The 20,236-nt window shown below is 34.8% G+C and overlaps 1 protein-coding gene across 6 annotated transcripts in view; it reads right to left on the bottom strand.

The window, feature by feature from the left end:
- Positions 1-771: 771 nt before the first annotated feature.
- Positions 772-20,236, bottom strand: part of CACNA2D3 (calcium voltage-gated channel auxiliary subunit alpha2delta 3) — a 459,196-nt gene continuing 439,731 nt past the window's right edge. For all 6 annotated transcript variants that reach the window (XM_072044267.1, XM_072044265.1, XM_072044263.1 and 3 more), the window contains 3 exons: positions 2,841-2,958; positions 1,982-2,059; positions 772-1,186 (listed from right to left, as the gene is read on the bottom strand). In XM_072044267.1, the coding sequence (XP_071900368.1) occupies positions 1,094-1,186; positions 1,982-2,059; positions 2,841-2,958 (289 nt within the window). In that variant the 3' untranslated portion in view covers positions 772-1,093. The remainder of the gene's footprint in view (positions 1,187-1,981; positions 2,060-2,840; positions 2,959-20,236) is intronic.

The raw sequence follows: 20,236 nt of genomic DNA, 5'->3' as shown, positions 1-20,236 counted from the left end.
ATTATTGTTAGGTGCTTTCATCATGGTTCAGTAGAAGTCAATTTTCTCCTTTCATGTATTTCTTGTCTTTGTAAGAGCAATGATGATATGTACATAGACAGAATAAGCATAAAGTTTCCCTTACACAGAAGAATGTAAGGCCTAGAATTAAGAAATATTGGTCTTGATCTTTGCCCACTGAGGATGAGCCTCAATTAATTCTCAGTGAAAACCATAATGAGTTCTGCTAACACAGATGTGTTGTTAAAGTCAAACTTTCTCTGCTTATGAATTTCCTCAGGAGGAATTTGTCCTAGCTGACATGCTGTCTATAGGCCAGAACACTAACAAAACAGTATCATCCTTTTATATAGATTACGTTATGTATCTTCCCACAAATTGTAACAGATGAAAAGTATTTAATTTTGCCATCTGCAAGCAAATCAAATAATGTGATCTAAAGCTTGCCCAAGTTAGGGAAAAGGCTTTAATTGGGCTCTGGCTCACTTTCTAAATGTGACTGAGATGTTTTATAGCTATTTCCAGAAAGCAAAACTTCACTGTAAATCAACACAGCATATTACCTGCTCAGCTTCATATATGCACATATGTTTTCTTGACTTGTTAATAAAAGCTATTCTCCCTTATTATAAAAGCTAACTCATTTTCTTCTCTGAATATTTTCAGAAATAGGCTAAGAGCATACGAAAATATCTTTGACTTAGTTTATTTCCTTCCCATTATTAATTAATGGAACAAATACATTACTGGACTGAAAATGCACTCTGAAACTGTGATTTTAATATACTTTATTGAAAAAAGTATACAGTTTTAAATTATTTTCAATGGGACAAAGCAATGGTCACCTCTGTCTATCTACCAAGTCCTTTTTTGATGAATCATGACTACCATATGTCAAATTCACATCTGCATGACTAGCAAAGTAAAAAGATAAATCTTTTTTTCAACACATTGTTAAGAATTTATATCACCAACAGTTTAAAATCATGAAATGCTGATGCTCTGACTATATTTCATGTCCTCTGTGTTGCACCAGTTCCCAGTTCACAGTTTATCCATGTATTAGCATGCCAGTTGAACACATCAGTCAATGTCACCTTGAGAAAATTGTCAACAGCAGAGGAAGAAGAACAAAAGGAGGTTTAGCACGGAGGCCTGGGACACCACCACATTCTCTTGCATTTTCCTAAAGAGAGAGAAAAAAAAAATACAAGCCATTACACTGATATATGAGCATTTATCAAGCTATAGAGGAAAAAGAAGATACTACCAACAAAACAAAAACCATGAAATAAATACACTTAGGAAGTAATACAGCTACATATTTTCATTTGAACAAGTTTAGGTCATAGACTGAAACTAAGCAGGATCTACAAGAGTTACCTTCATGATATATTCTAGGTCTCATTCTACATTCCATAACAACACCAAAGGCACTAAATAGTTACTCTAGAGTAAAATTGGTGTCTATGAACATATGCTGTACAAACGACTTTAATCATGTCCTGGTCTCTATCTTCTTGCTGCTAAACAAATGAGCATTGTGGAGAACACAGGCTAGTAAATATGTGCAGTGATCCCTCCCAAGCAATATTATGTGTAAATGTAATGACTATACCACGGCAGTTGATATAGCAAAGTTAGTCACTGAAAAAAACATTAGCAGCACGAAGTTCCCAACCATCTCTAATGAGGAATCTTGCGGTCAGTGCCTGAGGCACAATGAACTCTCAAATATTTCTGGCTGCCAGTCTGTGCTTACATCCTACCACTTTCTATTATATGATATAAAACAGTCTACAAAACTAGCAAGTCAAGACGATGTCTATAGGACTACTAAAATTTTTTCTGCACTTACCATGTCATTCACTTCCCTTAGTAATGTGTTCTGAATGTTTTATCTTAGAAGAGATCTCTCCTATTTATTTTTCAAAGAAATAAAACATCTACCAGAGTCCAAAACAAAGAAGTAAAAACTTACTTCAGGGTGAAATCCATGACAAGATTCTGGGCGTCTTCTTATCTTCTGAGATTTTAAACGTTCACATTTAAGAGATTCGTTATGTACAATGTAGTTAAGGAGAGATCTGAGCACTGCATTTAAATGTCCTGAGTTCATCTGAGTGTTTTGAAATGCATATAGTGCAATTCTTTTAGCTCCTTCCTTTTCCCTCTCAAATATCCAAGGAGAAATGTGTGGTCAACATAAGAAAACTAAGGTAATTCTAAGTGCCTCTATTGTTCCAGTGATCCATTGCTTAGACAGTATAATTTGCACTTACATTGTTAACATGTCTTTCAATAATAAGTCTGCAATAAAAGCACACTACTTTTGATAAATTCCATCTTAAGAGACAAAACAAACCCAGAAATATATGGAACAGCACAGAATAAAAAATATGGCACTAAAAATGCAAGTGATATATTTACTTTACTAAATTTTCATATTGATGGAAAGCAGAATTCTGAAACATTTTCAATGCTCCAGTACAACTTTAAAATATTTTTTTAAAAAGTCTATACTGTAAGGAGTTTCATATGTTCTAATATCAGCAGCTCAGAAGAAACTTACATCCTTACTGCCTGACATGGAAGATGTTCAGCTATCTAAAAAAGCAGACTGTGACCTTACAATACTTAAAGATGTGTGTGTGTTTCTTAATTTGCATTGGTTATCCTAAATATCTGTGTGTGAATGTGAATTACAGCCCCAGCACTTTATAATGGCTAATGATGCATTCTTCAAGATTATAAAGTAATGTAAAGCAAGTTTTTATGTAAGAAGAAATTTTTCAATACTTGCATCTTGAATCTCTTCTTCACAACTTGGCAAATAAAAGGATATACCTTATTTCTATAGGTGCCATGGTAATTGGCTGGACAGAATCACAGAAGCATTCATTGTCTACTACCACCATAAAAAGATTGCTGCTTGGGATTTGTTGGATGACAAAAGACCTGCAAATAAAAAAGAAAATAATTAATGGCAATATTCTGTATTTCTTAGCAACAAGTTTTGTTAAGGTATTTTGAACTTCTCAACAACACAAGTATTACAGTCACAAACATCACTGACTTTATAACTTTATATATAATCATACTAAATCTCTACACCTTGCAGAAGTAGAGGGCCTTGAGCAATGCTTTCCTCAGCTCATTGAATATGGCTGCATATTTTGAGATGTTCATGACGCTTAGCAGACAGGTGTAGCAGAACGGATGGGCTTATACTCCTGATATGCAAATGCCTATCACCCTGAACTGGGATAAAAGTGAATTACCAAGTAGTTTATCATTTTTTTTTCTTCCTTTAATACTAAATCTTTGCTACATAATGAATACTTAGCTATCTATTTATGATCTGGAATTTTTAAGTACACGTTAAACCAATCTACATAAATAAGTAAGGTTCTTCTGCAGCCAGATGGCAATAATTCCTGGTCCCTTTTTTAGCCTCTAGAATCACACATTGTGTGTAGCTACTTGAACAAGCTACTTGAAATCTGAGAAAGATCTCAGATTTCACCTCACCTCTTGAGAGTCATTTTATTACTTAGACAACAAATCAGAGATTAAACCTCATAATCTTCATAAGTGAGGAGATTTATTTTAGAATGATGACGACTATATGGTACAAATATGATGATAACTCAGCACCACATTAAAATTAAGACAAAGTATGCAATTCAAAAGGCGTTGAGAGAAATAAAAGTATTGCTTGTGAGAAAGAAAGCACCCAGGGGAGAACAGGGAAGGAACCTGTGGGCACAACTCAATGATCCACATAATTTCAATTAGCTGAACTCTTAGGCATGTACCAAAGAGAAAGGGTGGAGGAAGAGCCAAGCAGGCACTGTTTAAACCTTTCTTTTAAATTCAGGACATGATACAAAGAAAGGCTTTAAGACTTAGAGCCATTTCTTTATAAATATATATATATATTAATGTTATGTTAGTATTTTCTATATCATATTTACAGAATATCTGCCATACTGAGTATTGCTGAAATCAGACAGTTCCAGGAATTAGGTGTTTTTCAGTGCGGTACGCTAGTAAATGCACAAAACCTTAAGTGAGGGTTTGAGCACCAAGATGATGTGGAGAGAAACATATTTTTCCTCAGACATCTTTATTTAAAATATATATTGTCTTACTAAAATAACTCACTGCACTTTCCAAAAATCACAGAAGATGAAATAGTGGAAGGGGTGGGGAATATCTGAATCCAGCTTCAGAAAAAAATAATTGGAAAACCCACTATAAAAATGTTGCCAACTGAAAGATTAAACGTTTTTTGGTATTTTTTAAACTTACTAAACCTCCATTAAAATTACACTTACAGTGATCTGCAATATGTTAGCTTTATGTTTATACATGAAATATACATTTATGGCATAATGTAAGAAGCTAAACTTTATAAATGTACCTACCAAGCAGCTGGAGCATGTAGCAAGACTGACATCATTGTAATGGAGCATCTGTGGTTTTGTGGATTTGTGTGTGAGAGAAATGGGGCCAACAAAAGGAAAGGAGGGAAAATCTTTAACAGACAGGGACACCAAAATTGTACTGCATGACTTTCACAAAACAACAGTTATGAATAAATCAAACCCCAAAGGGCAGGAGGAAAAAAAAAAAAAAAAAAAGCAATTTCATTTCATTTGAATTTTGAGCATTCAGAAACTTATACTTACTGAATTTTTAAAACTAAAGAAAAAACTACCTGAAAGACAAAAAATATTGTCACAATTAACCATTCACTAAATGATTCATTCCTCTTTGAGGAGTGGGGAATAACCACTCTTCTGTTGTACCTAATGTATGTCTAGCTCAAAGTGCTTTTGTAATAACCCTTTTTTGTGTCCCCCAGGTGAATACTGAAGCCTGTGAGAAAGCACGTACCATACAGACAGCCTTAAAGGTGGCATTTCACAAAAGGTGAACACTTCCCATTTTATTTCTTCTTTAAGCCACTCCTGTAGTGTGGCATAAGGACTGCACAGTATAGGGTACTCCTTCCCCAAAGAAGAAAGGGGAAAATATAATAATAAAAAAATAAATAACCCAGAAGAAAGTTTTCACTACGGAATTGTGATGTTGAGTAGATGATTACATGGATTCTCTGACAAAATGGTTAAAAGCTATGAAGGTTGGTAGGAATTAAGTTCTACAGAAAATTTTGCTAGACATGGTAACTTGGGTTACTCTGATATGCCTGCATTTATGGAAATTATCAATTAAAGAAGCTGCAATGAGCAATATATTAAGTAAAGAAAAAACTTTTGTACTTTTGGAATTATATGATAGACATCTACAATTTAAATTGGTTCCATTTACTAAACACAATATTGTTATAAATCTATAGTCTGTTTATCTATTACAAATTTTTGTAAGGTGCCTAGCCTTATGGTAACTGCCAAGGTATATGTGACTGTCAGATAAACAGCCATAAAAATATGAAACTTCTGGCTTTCTGCAGCAATTATATTCCATAGGACAAATCCATCTTAACCAATATCTTGCAAAGTGGAACAACTAGCTTCTTATTGACCATATTAGAAGTAAATTCAAAAGAGAGCATTAACTTCCACAAGTAGTAAATGAATGTTTTCTCTTTTACAATTATTGAATGTAATCTTGAACTGAAGTTGTGAATCCAAATGCATGTCCTCACCAGTCATTGACTTGTGTGTTCACAGGCAAAGGATTAAGATATCATCAAGTGAAGACAGAGGACTGAAGACAGAGATTGAATTGAGCAAATAATTAAGAAAAAATAGTCCAGTTTAGCTTTTTCTATCATGCAAAAGCAAAATATACTTCTTTCACCTGCTGCAATTTAAGATTATTTCATTGACATATGGTATTTTTACCCTCACTAGGTCATCAGCAAAGAAGTTTCTGCCAGTCATTAACCTCTGCAGTTGCTCTGTGACTATTCAGATAATTCACCTGGCACTGCTTCCATGCCCAAGCTGGGGAAAGCCCGCAGTCATCCCAACAGTGGGTCTTTTTTTTTTGAGTTCAACATTCAGTTTCCATGGTGACATGCACATGCATCTTTGAAGCTAATTTTGAGTGAATGTACGTGTCAGTAAGTCTCAGGAACTGAACATTCACAGGGAACAAAAGGTGCGTAAACACGGTCGGAACAAAGTATTTTAAATACTGAAATATTCCACCAGAATGTTTCATTGTGTACACCAAGATTTAGCTGCATGGGAGAAGAGTTTCTAGCAAAGCAGCTTGCATGACTGCAGTGGAAGAAAGAAGTTGCTGACAAACTAAAGAAAGTTGCTGACAGACTAATGAAAATGGCCTTGCCTTTTAAGTAAGCTCCTCTGTGAGTCTCTAAAGTTTATATTACAATAAGCATTTCTGAACACCTTATGGCTGAGGCTGTCCTTTGTGTCACTGGCAATATGGGAGCGAACTATCAGTGAGAAAGTAAAGATTTCTATCAAACTTTATTGCTGATTTAAAAAACATGTTTAATGTCTACGTTTAATATTGATGAAGAATGTTTGTTTTAAAAGCTCTTTTTAAGTTAAGCAATGTAAATCTTTTGATTTGAACCTTTTTCCTTTACAACAGTATCATCATCATTGATGATACAACAGTATCATTGATAGTCATAGCATAGAAAAAGCCTTGCATATGTCTCCATATATAAAATGTAATAAGCGGTTGTGGTTCCTGTTATGTTGAAGTCACACTGAGTCAGTAAGAACCTTAGTAATTATTTCTGCTCCATTTTTCATCCACTGAGCAACTGGCTTGGTTATTTAAAGCGCCAGTCCAGAGGTTCAAAACAGGCCTGAACACAAACTGCTTCTTCACTTTGCTTTCAAAGGGAAGGTGAGGAAGGAAGAAATGTAATACTTGAAAGGGGTAGAAATAAATTCTAGTCATGCCAAACTGTTTTGTTAACCAAGAAAAACTAAGAGCAGAGAAGAAACCTTCCAGAAACTCTGTATTTTGAGTCAGAGCATTTGATAACACTTTTCTCATGTTGCACACCCCTTATCTGTTCCTTTCTAAGCTATTTCTGTGTCAGACCATATAAAACATCTGTGCAATATCATTCAAAATTATTTGGAAAAAAATCAGCTTCATGCTTTACCTGGAAATAGTAATGGTTTTGCATACAAGTATTTATTAAATCTGTTCCTTCAGAATTGTTTTTCCATTGTGGAATAAAACACAGAAAATTTGGAATTCGGGTCTCACCACATTCATAATTATATTTGCTAAAGTCATGCTTATGCGGGTATGATAATAAAGCATGCTTTTAAGAAGTGAGTTCTTATTGCATTCTCTAAGGCTTCAACACTATATGTGCATTCTCTAAGGCTTCAACACTATATGTGCCTGGTGGCTGAATGACTTCCCACAATGAACCAGTTACTTCTGATTTCTTAAGGTAGCCTTGAATTTTGAAACTTTAATAGAAGGACTGTAATACACATCTTGAAGGGCAGTCTAAATGGCTACCCATACTCATGTTATTAGGTGCCTACTAATGCTGCAGACACAGACTATTCAAAGATAGTTCAGACCAGGAGCTTGTCTTTGGTGATTTGAGTAACCCTCTGCCTGTCTTCCTTTCTCTTAAACGGCAGAATAGTGACCCTGTAGGGAAAAGCATCCAAACTCAGTGAAATTTGATGCCTAGAGATAAATGCAGACCACAACACCTGTTCTAAAAAATCTATCAAACTACATTAAAACTTGATTTAAAAAAACAAAAACAAAAAAAAAAAACAACTTGAATCTCTTCATCTTGTTTGTATATATTAAAGTTTTCATACAGTTACATAAAGTGACTAGAATTTCTTCCACAGACTGTGGTTCATAGAGTCATCAAGGCTGGAAAAGACCTCCAAGATCATCTGGTCCACCCTTACTACCAATATTACCCACCAAACCATGTCCCTAAGCACCAGGCCCAACCTTTTCCTTGAACACCCCAAGGACAGTGACTCCATCACCTCCCTGGGCAACCTGTTCCAATGCCTGACTACTCTTTCTGAAAATAAATGTCTCCTAATTTCCAACCTGAACCTGCCCTGGCAAAACATGGGGCCATTCCCTCTAGTCCTCTGCAAGAAGAGGCTGACCTCCAGCTCCCCACACCTTCCTTTCGGGTAGTTGTAGAGAGCAAGAAGGTCTCCCTTGAGCCTCCCTTTCTCCAGACAAAACAGCCACAGTTCCCTCAGCTGCTCCTCACACGGTTTGTGTTCCAGGCCCTTCACCAGCTTCATAGCCCTTCTCTGGACACCCTCCAGGGCCTCAATGTCCTTGTAGTGAGGGTCCTTCTTTCTCTTCCTTTCATCTTCCAGCCTCTGAACCTCTGGTCTGGCAAAGTATCAGTAAGACAACTGGGAGAGTGACCTATATGCCTAGAAGGGAGGGGGATGTTCAGATCTGGGCAAAAAGGGCAGGGATGATAGGAAAAGCAGTCCTGAAGTAAGAACAGGGCCAACTTGAAGATCACACTCTTCTGTAAGCCACTTACTGCCATCACTGCTTAATACAGGACATTGCTTCATGACTATGTGAGTCACAAGGTACAAACTCTGTATATGCATCTTCTCTATGAAATTTCCCTAACATAACCACATCCATAACAGGCAAAGCTGAAATAATTCAACTTCAAATATGTAAAATGTGTCTTATTCAGCTAAGCTAACATAACATTTAAGTTGTTTACTTTCTAGTATTTGACTATAACATCTGCTATTAAAGGAAATCAATATCACTGTTAAATATATTAGTCTCTGTATTTCCACACAGAAGAACTAATCCATTTCTTTGTCTACTGGCATTCATTTTTGGACAGAATGCAAACTAAACACAGACCTGAGGTTTCCCTATTAATAAGCAGCCATTTGCATAACCCCAGACACACCTAATCTTAAAAACATATGTTGAGTGCTGCATATTTTTTATGGCACTGACAGTGAGCCAGACAGCTTGTAGAGAGGACACAGTCGTATTATATTATTCAGACTGGGCATCCCAAATGCGATCACTTATTGGTCACCTGCACTGAACTATTTTCCTTTTCCTGGCTTACAACAACTAGCTGGTGGCCAGTGACACTGCTGCAAGACACATTTCAATGACTAAAAGTGACAGTAAACCTCTAAGTAGCATTCAGCAGTATCTGGCTTTCAGATCCATTTCCCCCTTCTTTCTTCAGACAGCAAAGGTTGCAAAGTGTTTGAGGGGACAAAATGAATATTAAACAATGGGGAACTCCGAAGATACAGGCCAAGGTTATTCTTGAGGAACCAAAAATTTAGAGAAAATATCTTTCTTTTATCCTGCAGAATGGAAGGTATTTCTTTGCAGTTTGGAGACAATTTGAGTATGGCACCAGCATTAAGAGCTATTCAATTTATTTAAAGACAGTACTGTGTGTTTCTACTTAAAACTTCATTCTTGCTTTATCACAGAAACACTGCACTGTTGTGCTTTGCTTTAAACCATTATCTTCAGGACTAAGAATTATTATGATCTATATGACATATTTTACAGCTTTTTTTTTTTTTAATTTTACAAAAATATGCTGCTATTATATCCATGCTCATGATGACAGATGCTAGCTATGCAGTCAAGTACATGGTTGTAATAAACACACAGTTTAGGCAGGATTTTAATTCTATAAACATTTAAATAGCTGTTTAGATTCATATTTGATTTCATGACCCTGATTCAAGGAAAAAAATCCATTATATGTATATTCTTTTTTTTTTTCCCTTTTTTTTTTTTTTTTTTTTTTTTTTTCTGTAATCAGTCACATTTAGGAGGCAATAAAAAATGAGACCTTTTAGCTAGCAGTTGTTTTGCCCATGAAGAAGAATCCTACAAAATATGGAAGAATTTCACTATGGTTGTTTGAACTGGAAAAAAAAATAGGACAAAATTGGCAACCTAAATGCAGGCACAAAGATTTGAAAAAATATTCTGAATTTCTATGGTATTCAACTCAGTCCCCACTGAAAGCTCTGATGCTTGAACATCTATGTAAATTTGGCCACTTCCCTCCAGGCCTTTCATTGTATTTTTTTGAGTGCAAACATGAATTATAGAAGTTTGAGTATTTTGGATTAAGATTAGTTTTTACTTTGGGATTACATTTTATATCTGTCAAATTTGATCTTTCCCATTTTTTAGAGAAAGAAAAAACATACCAGCACCAGGGTACAGTAAACGGAAAATGTTGTGCATTCTGCACTCAAATATCTGTTCCTAACATAACTGTTGGTTGCAAATGTTCAACCCTAATGGTCTGGAACAAACTTTAACCATTCAACTGAAGTGCAGATACCCATTGTGCTTTATCCAACTCCTATCATGTGCTTTCCAGGCTGCTGGCTACATTTCCAACCATTTCTCTCACTTATTGCATTTTTAAATGAATGAATGACATGTTTATATCACAATCATGATTTGGGGTACTTGTGTGTTTTTTTTGTTTTGTTTTGTTTTTGCTATTTTTTGTTTGTTTGTTTGTTTGTTTTTCTTCCAAATAAATGATGGTAGAGAATGGAATATTTTAAACACAATTTGTAAAAATAATATATATACCAATAGTAACAGTTCTTAGTGAAGTTAAGCCATGGAAAAAAACAGCTAGTCATTCTCTCATATTAAAAGACACAGATAAGCTCTCAGCCTCAGGCCTGTAATGTGACCCTATTCAAGCAACACATTGCTACAACATATAGCCTCACTGACTAGCACAATTTGGTGTCGGTATAGATGTACCTACTTAGAACAAAGTTTAGATTCAAGGACTTAAAATAACAATATCATCCTCAGTGTCCCTGTGCCTGGGAAAGATCTGGAACCTTGGAAAGCTGTTGCATGGTTGGGAACTGCTTTGTTTGATACAGTAAACCCCAGAAATGCCCTTTGTCTCTCATTATCAATCAGGGAATGCTTTCTCATAAATCTATGGCTCAGATAATAATACCTTATGAAACACATCTTAGAAACTGTATAAACATTCAGAAGTTTTGGGTATATAGGATTTGGAATGAAAAAGTACTTTGTGTACTGAGGATTTGAGGATGTAAGATTATGGAGAATTTTGGATCACTACAGCTGAAGTGGAATGCAAAACTTTTGCAAATAAATCAAGCTCAGCAATCCAACAAATGTTAAACATTAGTCAAGGTTGATGTTCCTGAACAAATTTGAGCTCACTTTTAAGACTGTGGCATAACTGGGTCTCCCTAGCCAGTGAGTACCCAATTCTATGATAAACTGCTTACAACAAACAGAGGGCATACAGTAATGGGCATAAAACAGTGTGTCAGAGGGATCCTAAAACTCAGGCGTTGCTTTTTTGGCATTGGTCACAGGTTAGCAGAAGACAGAGAGATGCAGTTATACTATGGTGTTAGCCAATGTGTGTTTTTAGCATTTGAGCCCTACAATACAAACCCCTAGTTGGGATTTGTATTGAGGGAAATCTCAATTCTCAATTAAGAAGCTAGTTGATATCCTCTGACTTATGAATGCTCACAGATATCACATGACATTTTAAAAGTCAGTTCTGAACTGCATGAGGGCTAACTACTACTTAGGTCTACTCTACAAAGATGATCTAACTCTAGCAAAGAAGCAATTTGTATTGTTCGTGCAACAAGCCACCTGCCTAAAAGCCTAACAGTTATTGTGTCAGTATAGTCATTTTATACAGCGAGCCCAATTACAGTATAAAGATTAGAAAGCCACAAATATGTAAGTAGTGCTTCTTTGATTTATTTTAGTTTTAGGTTTAGGTTGACAAATCTCTGTCAGGTTTTAAACATTTACAATCAGTATAACTATGATAACAGAGCTATGTGATACCAACTGCAATGCATTTTTTGAACTAGTTCCTAAGTCTATTTTTAAAGAATAAACACATCAATGTAAAGATTTCTGGAACTGTTTTTAGACAGAGACTCTGTTGAGCTACTAGGAGAACAGGAATTCTAGGAATATAAACTATAATGACATCAATGATAGTTAAATACTATTTGTCCACAGGTATTTAAATATTTGTTCATTGATCATTTCTACTTGTATATAAACAGGAGTAGGAAATTCTGATACTATTTAGATTAAGATTACATCCATAGGAAAACTACAATGTCAATCAATACACTATCCCTACATCAGCGCCTCGTGTGGCAATATCAAAGAATCACAGAAGGTTAGGGATTGGTAGGAACCTTGAGAAATCATCTAGTCCAATCCCCCAGGAACAAATAAGAACAGATCTATCCAAAAAAGGCAATACTAAAGATCTAGTGACTACCTTATTCATACTGTGGGGGTGCATTTCAAATTAGCTTGTCTAGCTCCCTGAACTGAATTTTGATTTCATTTCATATAGAAAATCAAGCTGGCATGCTCCAGGACTGCCATGAAACAAAAACTGATGTATAAACAGCAGGGATGATCAGGAGTTGCATTAAAAAAAAAAAAAGTGTAATATAATAAAGAAATAAAATGCTCACTGTATGTGACCACAATGTGCTTTGCAAGGATGTTGTTAATTTGTGTATATATAAACTTTACCAATGACCGAGAATACAACATCTGAAAAAATTAAGTACACTGCATGTCATCATCTCCACAGCAATTGAAAATTCTGTATTATTTAAGGAAAAATAAATGCCCCCTGCATGGCATTCAAATATGACGATTCATGTTGTTTTTCAAACTCAAAGGTTATTAAATATCTGTTAAACTCCCAAGTCCTTTATAAATAGAAGTGTTAAATGTATAGATGCCTAAGTCATATTTGTGTTGTTTGTCATCAGTCAGGCTGTATTATATTATTAAAACATTATAAACTGAAATGAGTTTCTTACTATTAGCAATTCTTCACAAGTATGCCTGGCTTTAAAAATTCACTTCAGTGTATTCCAATTTTAATAAGTTTTCTTGTTCCAAACAATTTTTGATATGTATATTACTACTCGGCTTAATATATTATGACATTCATACAACAATTTAAATCTCTTGGCATTACAAAACATCCTTTCACTGTGTCAGCTACTATCTATCATTTGGTTAATATTTATTATGGCTTGTTTAAAATGTAAAATTATGTTAAGTTTTAAGCAGTGGTAATATTTACATTTTACAGCACTACTGAGCTTAACTATGAACACTGAATGAGTGGAGATCACCACTTTCCCACGCTTAAATTTTCTATGTAAACTTCTCAAGCAGTTCAGCTGTGGGCTATTTGGAAGATGTAAGTGGAGAACTGGGGAGCTAAGAGATGGAGCACAACTCATCCTACTTGTGAGAAAACAAAACAAAACAAAACAACCCTACAGAGAAACTAATGAGTTATCATGGAATCATAGAACAGCTTGGGTTGGACGGGACCTTAAAGATCATCTAGGTCCAACCCCTCTGCAATGTGCAGGGACACCACCCAACAGATCACACTGCCAAGGACCTCATCCAACCTGGCCTTGAACACCTTCAGGGATGGAGCATCCACAAATTCTCTAGGCAACCTGTGCCTCACCACTCTCTAAGTGAAGAATATCCACCTAACATTTAATTAAAATCTCCCCTCTTTTAGTTTAAAACCATTCCCTCTTGTCATATTGTTATCTGCCCAAGCAAACAGTTGCTCTTCATCTTTAAAAACAAAAAACAAAAACAAAACGAAACAAAACAAAACAAAAAACAAACAAACAAACAAAAAAACATTGAAATGCTGCAATGAGGTCCAACCATGAGGTCCCCAGAGCCAACTTTTCTTCAGGCTGAACGTTGAACGTTCCCAGCTCTCTCATTCTTTCTTCATAGGAGATGAAAACATCAATGGACTGAATTGCTAGGAAGCTGCCCAATGCATCTCCAAGATTTCATAGTACTTACAGATGGACCACATTGCCATTGCTAAGAAGTTTCCTAATGAAAAAGTTGTACATAACTGCAAGAAAAGACCACTGTATATTTCTTTTTTTTTTTTCTCTACTTTCTGTGGAATCCCCATTTCATTCAGTATATATTCCTTACCATCAAAATGATGTTTCAAAAAAGATTAGTTTTTTTTTTTTTTTTTTTTCATTAAATGTACTTTTTATCCTTTGATCCATAGCAATTTTTTTTATTCTGTAGATTTTTCATGGCCACTACAATGCCAAACAAATGGAGAGACAGAGTCTGAATTATTAAATAGAGATGTTCATGGCTTTGTCAACTAGACAAGCAAACTCCAAGGTTTTGATTCCTTTTGGAAAACTTTGATATAAACAGGAATTGAGAATAATAATGAAAGTCTGTCTCCAATGCTAGGTGCTATTGAGAACATATGCAGTTATAACACTGAATTCAAATAACACATTAAAAAGGGTCCAAAACAAATAAGGAATATTAAAAATCTTTGTCTTAAAAATAATAATAATAAAAAAGTTTTGACAACAATTGTCCAAAGGATTGTTATACTAATGACTGTCAAGCACAGACCTTCCTGGTAACATGGATATCATGTTCTATTATTTCATGCACTTATTTTCTTAAATGAAAATAGTAAGTTACAGTGTTTCCTGAACTGGTCATTCAAAATATACATTATCAAGGGTAAAGATAAAATTACCCATATGGTGACTTTAAATTGCACCTGCATGACAAACAGTATAATCACTGTTGCTTTTAGAATAAAGAGTAAATTAGTCAGCATACACATTGGAGACGTGTTGGTAAAGTGATATAGGATTTTACACTAAGTATGAAAACCTTTAGTAAACGATTTCACTAGACCAGATTGCATAATTTGATACTTTATTAATTTTTTTTTAAGGAACAGCAGAAACCAATCTGGGGGTCTCCCGCAGTTTGGGGGCTTTGGCTGCTACAAGGTTCTTTCAATACTAATGTTGCCCCAAACACTTTGTTACATTGATAAATATTCTGAAAGTTTGGATGACCCTGATTTCAAAACACAGGTGCAAGATGACTCCATAGACAAAATCTTGACTCTTGAGAATTCAAGAATTAAGTACTGAAGTATGTGGAATGCTGTTTCCCTTTAAGATGCTCCTTGACTTCAAAGAACATATAAGTAAAGCTCTCAGTGATTAAAATCTGTCCACCATCGTCAAGATCACCAGTGTGACTATAGCATACCTTTGGCTCAACATGGGCATAGGTCAAAACCAGTTATTTGTATGGTATCACGTATGCACTTGACATGGTTGCTGAAAAAACAGCCGTATAAAACACACAGTCTAAAAATAATGTATGGTGAAATATAGAGAACATTTGCTTCAGGGTCATATAAGATGGACACGGTAAAATGAATACAACATAAAATGTCTTCTAGAAGATGGATAATAATTTACTGCCCAAATTACTCCAGGAAATCTACACAGATATTCTGATGCATATATAGAGAGCTCTGAATGACAAAAAATTGGACCTTGATGCTTTGCTTGTTTTATGTGGCAAGCTGATTTGTTTAGAAGTAAACTAACTACATCTGAAAAGGCAAATGATTATTTATTTCATGGGAAATTGAACTGCATATTTATTTACACGTTTTAAACACGATCAAATACAGCAGTTTGGCAAGCTTCTACTGAGCAACAAATGCAGAAACATTTTAGCAAATGATGGCACAGTTTAAGATTAAGTAGTTTTTAAAAACCATTACCATTTTAATGTCTACAGATTGCACTATTTCTGACACTAATATACTCATGCCCTGAACTATCTGAATCTAATTTGCATTGTTATTTATCTGTTACTGCCAAATATGTGCAATCAGTGGACAAGTCTTAAATTTGCCATTAGAAATCTACATAAAGGGTTCATCATCATCATGAACTATAATTCCACCATCATTTATCTCTTCTTATTGACAATGAACAGAACACAGCCTCTAAAGAAAGCAAGAGAAATCATCTGTTTTATTGATGATCTTCGCTGTCAGATAATTGTCTGCTTACTAACAATGCAATGGGCCAAATATATAGTACATGGGACAGTGTTTAATCACTTGAGCAATTCCTTTTAATTTAACAATTAATTTTCATGAAGTATACAACATAGTAAAGGAAATAATGTTCATCTTGCATAATTTAGACAAGTGCAAAAGTCTTTCCCTGAGTTAGGATGATTGTAGCTACATACTTCCCTGATTCCCTTGTGAACATATATCTTTCTGGTATTCTGTGCACAAAGAATCAACTAGGAACAAAAATATTTCTTCAAGTTTATGGTATTCACTGTGTGCAACCACAATTACTGCAACTGAAATAGAAGGGGGCTTTGGTTTTGGGGTCAATGGTTGTATGGCCAGATTCTTGAACTACACTGAAGTCCAGTATATTATCACACATGAAGAGAGGTTAAAAGGGCAGATTTTAAAACATCTGTCTTTGCAACTGCTGCCTGATTTCTATATCCATAGTTTCTAGAGTTGCACATGCAAATTTGGCAACCACGCAGTCAATTCAACTTTGAAATTCTAATACATACTTAATATTTAAATCCATCGATGAGTAGGTTGCTGTGTTTACAGATGATCTATACCCACACTCATAGCTGCCTGAGTTAATGATAAGATTAATGGTATTTATAAAAACGAGTGAAACTAAACAAAAATATCAGAATTTTTATGCAAAAATTAGATTTGTAATGAGAGAAAACTTTTTTTTTTTCCCCCTTCTGTTCTAAAAATGGATGAATAGATATACTAAACATATCAGGTATCTTTTCCTGGTCAGATATCATAACAGCCATCATCCATTCTAATTTATAACAACACAACATAATTTTTAGTGCGTTTTAAATACCATCAGTGAAACTCTGCAACACTGAGAGTAGCAAGAGGCAAAATCTGGTCATTTAACTGGTGAGAGCCGCTGAAGAACATTGGTTGACATACTTGCACTAAAAATTAGCTAACATATTGGGGCAATACTTTTCAACACTGCAAAAGCATTGAGATACTTATTTAGCCAAAGAGTTCAAATCTAATGCCTAATCAAAAACACATCTCTGAACAGCTGAACATCTTTAAAACCTACACCAAGTGTCTTTGGCATTAGTATCTTTCTGACTCAATAGAAAGAGTGCCAGTCAACATTGATAATTAAAAAAAAAAAAAAGAATTAAAGAATTTAAGAATTTATCTTTGGAAATTAACTGTTTCCAGTACTGTCATGGAACATTTAACAGTCTATCATCCAAGTTTTCTGATGTACTCCCCTTCCTCCCCCCTTTCTTTTTTCTTTTTCTTCTTTTCCTATGAAAGGGAATAGCTTACTGGAAAACATGAAAGCATTTCAGATTTTTAAAGAATCCTAGTTTTTCTATTTTTTTGACAGCTAATGTGGGTTGACTTGTTTTTGATTGCTGTTTAAATAACAGATTAATTTAATAATCATTGGGATATTGAATAACAAAAAATTACAGGGTTGGACAGCCAAACCCTGACCCTAATGACATTCTTGCGTTAATTCTTATTTTCTTTTAGGCTCCTGCTTTCTTAATATAACCTATATTTTTGAAAATTAGTTTTAAACATTGCAAAATATCTCAAAGTAGTATTTATTTTCTGCTAGTAAGAGATAAGTTTACAATATACAGAGCATATTTTATATGTCTGTATATATTTAGTGCCTGACTTAAGTCCACTTCAGTTTATAGATTCTCTTCCATTGCCTGAATAAGTTTTTACCTTGGCTTGCAAAGGTGAGACAGCTATTTATGAAGTAATTAACATGTAGACCTTTTTACTGAGTGTGCTTTATTTGTGAGGATATTTTAAATCTAAGCACCCATCATGAAATGTTAGGATTGGAAACATTTATATGAACAAGCTTTAGTTTTCATAACTACAGTTGGTAACTGTTCCCCTTGGATTAAGCTCTGTGAAGTGCTGAGTATTCCTACAAGACCAGTAACAGCACATCCAGTACTGAGTCAGACTGAGCCTTTGATTCTCACCACGTGACCTTCTTGACTATGACTGTGACTTTGTTAGCAATAACATAGTATTTGTGCTCCAAAATGTCTTATCTAAGTAAAATTATATCATTTCAATTAGCAGCAGTCATCATTTTCACTTCTTCTATGGAACTGCTTTTATACTCCTTACTCAGAAAAGGGCTCTACTGTGCCTGACACTGCAGGAAAGAAAGACAGTGACTTGAACAAGTAACTTGTGACACAAATGTCATTGCAGCAGAGTATTTGCACAATTTTGTTTGCAAACCTGTTCACAGAATACTGACTTTTTCTAGACTGTCCTTGAAATGAAATGGTAAGCCTGAATATTAGAGTGCATGCATATTCAGCTAAATATTAATGTAACATACATTTTCTTCTATTTGCAATTAAGATTTGCAAGTATACATCATAAACAGATTAATCTATAACACTCCAAAGAGGGCACATAAAATAATTCCACTGTCTCAATGGGATCTGAATTGAGCCCCCAGTATGCAATAGACGATGTGCAGAACACAGTGTCAGTTTAAGACTCTGCATATAAAGCTGAACCCTAATTTTGAGTCATTGAGCTCATCATTCTTAAATTATAAGTATTAAGCAATATACTTGCTTGTAAAAATACTTATCGATACTGAGACCACAAAACAGAAAACTGGGTCAGAAAATGTAGGTCTACAAAGGACTTTTGTGTCAAATTCCTTAGCTGTTCTGAGAGAAAGTGTCCTGGGTTATAACAAAAATATTTGGCATCTAATGCAGTCTGCAATCTTTGATCCAATTTGTAGATTGTTAATGACAGTAGGTAAACGGTATAATGAAGAACTTTCTCTTGAGAATCTAACAGTTCTTCTGTAACTTGCAGGGTGTTTTTTTTTTTTTTTTGTTTGTTTGTTTTTGTTCCACTGTGGAGCACAAAATGTTTTTCTATGAAAAAGATCTTAGTGCATCTTAGTGCATTATTTTTGAAGTACTATAATTTTCACTAAACTCAGTTTCCAACTCAGCGCTGTCCAAGCATTTCAGAATTGTGTTATTTTTGAAAGTTATTTCCTTTGACCTGAAGTTACCTAAGAAGACAGACTGAAATCTGCATTCCTTTGAGAAAACCTGGTCTTTTTAAATTAATCTTCTTTTCATGGAGACATGACTGTTTGCAATATTTAATCACAAGATATACGATCATTTGTTACACTTCTCAGTAATCCCCCACTAAATGATCACAAAGCTTCTTGAACTCTGCAAAGCTGGCACAAGCATCCATAGCAGTGTAATATGCATTGCATTTGGTATGTCAAGTGGAAAAGTCATAGCTTGATTTTGTTGAGTTTGTCCTTTTTCAGTTAGTGGGATCTATTGTTACACTTAGATGGGTTCCCTTGGATCAATTTATAAAGCACTTGTGCTTCTATCTCACAAGACCATATAAGAATTATTATTCATATGAGACATTAATATTTCCTTTTAATTAGAAGTTGTTCAGCAGCAAATTAAAAGTGACTATTAGCACTTAAAATATGTCTCCAATCCACTTACTCTTATTTCCTGTTCTAAAACAAGATATCGAAGAGAAAAATTAGAAGCAAATCCAGAAGCATATCTATTAGCTTCACAGAGAAGAAAAAATTACCTTTGCTAATTGCATGTTGATTTAGTCTGGAAGGGGACAGTTGTAACAATTTTTGTTTAATTTATATTTTTTTCTGGACATTTATATTAATAGACAAATTATTACTGTAAATATCTCTTCTTTTAACCCTATGAGGAGTGACTTTACAGAAGCACTGGCAGAACTGACAAGGTTACAGCACTGACATGTGAGATTTGTTGCTACTAACTCAGCTTCCCTGCAATGAAAGTTTGCAGGATAGGTTTAATCCTCTCCCACTCTTTCAGCCTAATAGTTCTAAGCAGGAAACATGTCTGGCATGCGAGCAAAACAACCAGATCTCACTGTACCACAGGGGAACTTATAACCTATCCAGCAGGGTTTCACTCCTGCGTAGGAGAGCTAACAGTACAACATTATCTGTATCTAAACCTTTGCAGAACTTACTCTTAGAATGCTGCTTGTTTCCAGAAGAAGACTTCACTATTCTTTGAGCAAAAGTCTCTCCTGGTTTTACATTTTTAAAAGAAAACAACAGGCACTGCTTTAATCTAAGAGTATCAAACTTCTAAATGACCCCTAGAATAAGAGAAATGACACCCTGACAGAGGTCATTATTTAAGATAAAACATAACATAC

Source organism: Anas platyrhynchos, chromosome 13 (assembly GCF_047663525.1).
Source record: "Anas platyrhynchos isolate ZD024472 breed Pekin duck chromosome 13, IASCAAS_PekinDuck_T2T, whole genome shotgun sequence".
Classification (NCBI taxonomy): Eukaryota; Metazoa; Chordata; class Aves; order Anseriformes; family Anatidae; genus Anas; species Anas platyrhynchos.
Note: the sequence above shows the minus strand (reverse complement) of the source record. Positions and strands in the feature narration are given on the sequence as shown.